Source organism: Anneissia japonica, unplaced genomic scaffold (assembly GCF_011630105.1).
Source record: "Anneissia japonica isolate Jap-2015-1 unplaced genomic scaffold, ASM1163010v1 scaffold287834_len5846547_cov211, whole genome shotgun sequence".
Taxonomy (NCBI): domain Eukaryota; kingdom Metazoa; phylum Echinodermata; class Crinoidea; order Comatulida; family Comatulidae; genus Anneissia; species Anneissia japonica.
This window is the reverse complement of record NW_022704992.1, coordinates 3,887,968-3,894,561: the sequence shown is the minus strand read 5'-3', so window position 1 is coordinate 3,894,561 and position 6,594 is coordinate 3,887,968. Positions and strand designations below refer to the sequence as shown.

General features: G+C 36.3%; 1 protein-coding gene across 6 annotated transcripts; it reads left to right on the top strand.

The window, feature by feature from the left end:
• Positions 1-1,511: 1,511 nt before the first annotated feature.
• Positions 1,512-4,719, top strand: LOC117104907. Of its 6 annotated transcripts, none has more exons than XM_033245819.1 (2): positions 1,512-1,822; positions 3,708-4,719. In XM_033245819.1, the coding sequence occupies exon 2, from the start codon at positions 3,723-3,725 to the stop codon at positions 4,332-4,334; it is 612 nt and encodes a 203-aa protein (XP_033101710.1). In that variant the 5' UTR covers positions 1,512-1,822; positions 3,708-3,722; the 3' UTR covers positions 4,335-4,719. The 6 variants fall into 6 exon arrangements, with proteins under 6 accessions (XP_033101710.1, XP_033101714.1, XP_033101713.1 ...); XM_033245823.1 differs by lacking the exon at positions 1,512-1,822 and adding an exon at positions 1,904-1,924; XM_033245822.1 differs by lacking the exon at positions 1,512-1,822 and adding an exon at positions 1,942-1,962.
• Positions 4,720-6,594: the final 1,875 nt, after the last annotated feature.

Sequence of the window (6,594 nt, the reverse complement as noted above, 5' to 3'; positions counted from 1 at the left end):
CTAACAGAATTTTCATATCATTTTTGAAATTTATTTTGCCCAATTTGAAGTAATTATCAACTTGAACATAGAAATGAGTGTATTTAAAAAATTCTTACCCATAAAAACCATCATTTTACAGCGAAAAAATGATGAAACACTTCCAGTCACTGGAAGTGTTTTATTATCTTTATTTTAATTATCCAGTTAAAAAATCAGGGAACGTATTTTTTTAATTTAATAATTTCTATGCTCAAGTTAATAATTCGTATATTACTGCAAAATGAGAAAGTTAATTAAAGAATTATTTTTTTATGATTTTGGTCATTTTCAAGGGACAGTACATCTTTAAGTAGGATTTTAACACTGTGTAGGTGGGCGTGGTTTAACGAAGAACGACCAGTCGAATACGGCGGCCTTTGACGCTACTCGATCTATTGAACGCGAGAATGACGTGTGACCAGTGATGCGAATCAAATTATGCCAATGGCTGATGGGAAATTATGCTAAATTATTATACCAATTTAACAATTTGAATAAGCGCCCCGCAGCACTATTCTCCTCACATAGCCGTCGGTAGTGGTAAATGGCAGTAATGTAGTCCTTGCTGAAACCCCTGTTTTGTTTTGTAGGTGTAGGCGAAACCCTGGGGGGCCGGGTCCAAATTAAAAAAAGAACGATGAACGTTTGTTGGAAATCCCCTCTAGTTTATGTATACACAATTTCCTGCACGTCCGTTCAAAGCGGGTGACGCGCGCTGGACGCTTTTAAAGTTAGAAACCCCTGTTTTGTTTCGTAGGTGTAAGGGAACCCTATGGTCTAACTTAAAAAAAAGCGATGAACGTTTGCTAAAAATCACCTCTAGTATATGTGTACAAAATTTCCTGCACGTCCGTTCAAAACTGGCGACGCGCTGAACGCTTTTAAAGTTTGAAACCCCTGTTTTGTTTTGTAGGTGTAGGGGGGAACCCTGGGGTCCAACTTAAAAAAAGGGCGATGAGCGTTTGTTGGAAATCACCTCTAGTTTATGTGCACAAAATTTCCTGCACGTCCGTTCAAAACTGGTGACGCTGGACGCTTTTAAAGTTTTGGTAACAAGAACAGCAGTGAGGCTCTGGGTCAGTGCTTCGCCCGGCGCGGACCAAAAAAGGGGATAAATAAGGCCTACGCCCTCAGTTTACAATGCTAAAGAGTAGGCACCCGGGATATCTCGGCAAATTTCTGGACCCACTGCTACTCTTTTACTTGTCACAAGGATGATGGCTAGCAGATAGCAGAACATTGTTATTTTGTTTGTGTCCCCCTAGCCTAGTAGTACGGTACCCATTCCCTTCCAATAAGTAAGAATCTGAAAATAATTGTAACTTATGAGTCCAGTGACGTTGATTCCATTCAGCAAGTCTTTCTTACAGTATTTGTTGGTGGTGTTCATGTAAGCAATTGTATGGAAACCAAGCTTGATGCTGATTGGTCGGTCGAAGAATAATATGTCGTTCTTATATAGCGCTTAATGCCCTTAACAAAGCCTCTAAGCGCTTCACGAATCGGGGAGCCTTTCCGGATTGCGTGGGGTCTAATTACGCATTACGATTGCACTGAAAACACTGTAGCAACAGCGTTGCGATTTTGAGGAAACCAGGCTTTACAAATAATGGTGTACAGTATATCAATTTGAAGTTCTAGGCTGACCTCCGGAATCGAAAGTCACGGTCAAGAATTTGGACGAGGTCGTGGATTGTTAGAGAAAGCTGGGTGTCAAGACGGACCTTATGGAAACAATGCTGCAGACTTTTTGAAAAATGAAGCAAATAATGTTCTTCAAAGTGACGCATACGATTTAAATGTATGTTCCAATAATAGGATGGTAATTATAACGACTAACACTGGCCGATAATTTGCATGACCACCTCTGCTCTGACCGCTCTTGATTGGTGAAACACTGGCTGTTAGTAAATCTCCTGCATTATTGATTGTTGATGTGTTGTAAGAGAAATACATTCTTTTAGAACATTTGAAGTGTGTTGTCAGGATAAACCCAAAAGGTTTTTTGTGGTTTAAAGTTTCTTTAATAGTTTCTGGACACCACTGATTGAGATCTCAAGTCTCAGCATATTTAATCATTTCGATATGTGATGACATTTTTTTCAATGAATAGTTTGGTGATTGATTAACGATTTTGTTTTTCAATGAATGGTTTGTCTAATACCCTATTCAGACTACACTCTCTTGCGATCGGTTGCGATGTAATCGGTGGTGGTAATCCAAAACTGATTACTCCCGATCGCAATCAACGAACGCATTCAGACCAACACAAACAAACTTTACATTCTAGGGCCTAGGCCTCCGGTGTCTAGGTCTATGTTGCCTGACCTCAGCCAAACAGTGCCTGTGGAATTCGTTGTGATTCGTTGCGATCAGATTCCGTGGTAATCGGGAGTTTAATTTAAATAATATGTTTGGTTTCTATTGAATAAGGGTTTGCTAACATATTTTTTGGCGGGTTTGGCATTCCATACACAAACCAATCCACTAGCAAGAATTATTATATAGAATATAGAGACAGGTCGGATAGAAGCTACATTCGGACTGTTGTGAGTGTCCAACTCGGGTTTCAACTGTACTGAACGGTACTGCATAGGGCTACTAATACTAGGCACGTTTCGAGATACTATACATATTATCGAATATATTTATGTTTGTAATTTGATTTCGCCATTAACTTACTTCGAATTTGTAATGTATGCCCGAATGTATGGCGACGATGCCAGTCGAGCCCGAAACCATCTAGGGTAGGGCCGATCGAGCTATATTAACTGACCACCGACTGATAAAATGCATAATAATAGGCCTAGGCCCTCTACCACCAATCCGCCCGAGAGTGCTTTTCTAAAGTCTGAGTGGTGTGGTGTCGGGCGTCGTGGGTAGCACTGCAATAAAGCCCTCGGGAAGACATTACAAAGAAAAGAAGAAAGTACTAAAGCCATGTTAATATGAAATTTGTGTACGTATGGGATAGGCTGCTTTTATTGATGTATGGAATGCCAAACTCGGTAAAATTACGTCAGTTAAGCCTTATCCAATGAAAACCAGTGAGCCGATAAGATAATGATTTACATATACTGTAAAGATGATAGGATAACGTCATGCCCTCAAGAGGGTGGTAGACTCCCCCCCCCCAAAAAAAAGCAAAGTCTGTAGGTCGACTAACTAGTATAAGATTGGCCTACCTTAGTACAGAAACAATGTGATTGAATTACAATGGCGTGTCTTACTTTCCCTAGGGCGACACTCACCTTGACCTCGGGGTTACGTTACATTTTTAGGTTCTGAAAAATGCTCAAATTCGTAAATCATCATATTTGAGGAAATTAAGAAGCGTGTTTAGGGTGTGCGACACCGTCTGTGTCAGACAACATCGGCCAACGACTCGCAGTGCAGCAATGCAGAAAGCTGGAGTCGGACCAGCATTGCGTCGACAATTGCGCGTCTCACCAAGCGCACAATTCAGTTTTTTCCTCGGATCCCGCCATTGTGCTATTGTGGTTGCTTATATTTAGGGTTACTTTTTACTCTAAAAATACTTTTGAAGCTTGGTCGCACACATGGGTACCCAGATCTAGATTTTATTTGGAGTTAGTTTCATGGGAAAGTATTAATAGAGACTGATTGAGAAATATCGAAACATTTTCGTCACAAAATTTATTAATTCAATCATCGTTTTATTTCAGAAAAACAGTAATAGAATGAAGAGATTTGTGCAATGTAGCAGTCCTTTTAAGTTGATGACATTATCAATGCACACAACGCCAAAAATGAAAATGTGTTTCTCTCCTAAACGAGCTGTATGGGAACGTTCAAGTTACAAGTATTTTCTGCCTATTCAAAGTAGATGGTCTGACAATGATCAGTATGGACATGTTAACAATGTGATTTACTATTCATATTTTGATACAATCATCAACCATTACCTAATCAAATATTGTGATCTGAATGTAGATTTGACAGAAACAAATATGGTTGGTTTGATGGTGGAGACGCAATGTACATTCAAACAGCCAGTTAGTTTTCCTGAAGTGGTGTTAGCGGGTTTGAGTGTCTCTAAAATAGGGAACTCCAGTGTGCACTATACCATTGGATTATTTGCAGAGAAAACACAAAATAAACGAGAATCATGTTTTCCTTTTTCAAGCAGTTTTAATGGTGAAGATTTTTTCTGCCATGAAAGCGAGGCATGTGCAGTTGGGAGATGTGTCCATGTATTTGTCGATCCAGCAACACATAAATCCATATGCTTACCAGACAAATTTAGAGATTCTTTAGAAAGATTACATAAGACTATTGATAGTAAATTATAGCCATCGCATTTGGAAATAGAAGTTTACCATTATGAATTATTGCAGATGCTGAATGTTTCACCAATGCATAATGTTTAAGTTCAATAGTGAAATAACATAATTTATAATTTGAGCAGTGAAGTAGATTCAATTATTCTATTGTATAATCAACTCATTAATAAGCATATGGACAATTATCATTGCATTTTTAATAGTTTCATATAATTACTTTGGACTACCATTTCAAGCAATTAATATGAGGAAAATGAATAGTGTAAATTATTGAAGGTAATAAAATAGTTACCATCTGAAGGAGAAGAGCTGAAATCTGTATTTGTTTGATAATGATGATAAAAATGTTGATTACAACAATTAACTGTGTATAATAAAGCCACAAAATAATCAACATTTGACCTCCAATATTTATTTAAATCTGCTTAGTTATCTGTTGATCTCATAAAACAAGAACGCTCATTTATCGTGAATATGTGACATAAGCATTAATATTAAATTTTAGAAGCTTACATAAATATAATACTCTATATACATATTATATGTACGTGGAACCTACAAACATTATATATATATATATATATATATAATATATATAAGCTACATCTATATACATATTTATAAACATATACATATACCTATATATATATATATACTGTATATGTATATATAAGCTATATAAATATGTAGGCCAATATTTTACGGTGTATATAAAGATATATTGACTCTGGAAAAATGGAGACCACAACAAAATATAGATTGGCAAACATTTTAGGCGAACAGAAGTGCAATACAAAAAAGCAGCTGCCATAGTTATTTTTAAAAACATATCATTTTTATACAGTACAAGATGTGTGGAAAGAATGTGCAAATATTAGCATTATCGTGATCTATACAGTAGCCATGGATTCAGAAAACGATGACAATGACAAAATATAAATCAGCTAAATTAGAAACTTCTCTAGGGAAGGCAATCGTTTAAATAAACTATTACTGTATTTCTTTCACTGTACTACTGTATATAGTAAAGAAGTTTACAAAGTGTATTATACATGGAAAAATAATAATCAATTAAGAGTACTACAAATTAAAAAGGACTTGTGATGGGCTAGCCGTGTAATATATTTCTATAAGTAACATAAATAATAAAGGCAAATTGTTGGCTTTCAATGCTGTAAATTTTGTGAATCTGTACTATGAAACAATAAGTAAGGCCACCGTAACATCTATCATGGAGGGTATTTAACTGGCATTAAATCACCAAAACAGGGGCGGATCCAGCAGTGAGCGAAGCAGTAAAAGCATTTGCTATTAGGCAATCAAAAAAAAAATTAACTTACCAAATATTTTGTTTGATGACGATTGTTAGTGCAAACATAAACTCATTATGTGTTAATCTCCGAAACTCCGATCGGGGACAGTAGTTTACAGTACCCTATTTAAGCGTAGCCATTGTTATTCATGTCTTTTAGAACGTTTTTCAATCACTAGATCAAAGGCCTACATGGAAATATCATAAATTGTATTTTGTGATTATATTAGTCTGTGCAAAAAATATTATAGAATGTTGTAAAATTTATTTGCCTTTATTAAAGTGCCCTTCAATAATATTTACCGTATACACTCCCATATATAAAGGCAACCCGAGTATAAGACGACCCCCGAGTTTGAGAAGGTTTTTAGACGATTTATATGTCAGGCGTATAAGACGACCCCCTATTTTCAACTTTGTAATTCATATTTGTTGCTCTTTATGGTCTTGATACTGCATCTAGATGGATAAAAACAGATTCAAATGTGGGACTGATCTTCAAAAATACAATTTTATGGGCTTTTAAAAACCAACCTATCCATTTACCGTATATACTCCCATATAAGGCTACCCGCGTATAAGACGACCCCTGAGTTTGAGGTTTTTGGACGAGTTATCTGTCGCACGTATAAGACGACCCACTGTTTTCAGAACGTAACTTACTATTGTAAGCCTCGTCTTAGACGCGTGTATATACGGTAAACTTTAGATACTTTATCAAAAAAAAGGCCGAACCCATTTCGTATTGTTCATGCCCAGTGCATCATATTACTGTGTCTATTTAAATTCAAAAATACTTTATTATCCAAAAGGAAATTCACTTGGTTATGGTACATATAAAATTAAAAATTATAAAACATTTAAGTACTGACAAACCAAATTGTATTTATTTCCTTTATAAAACCGTCTAAAACTGTTAAAATAAGCGAAATAGGCAAAGCCCCTTGGCGGCCCCCC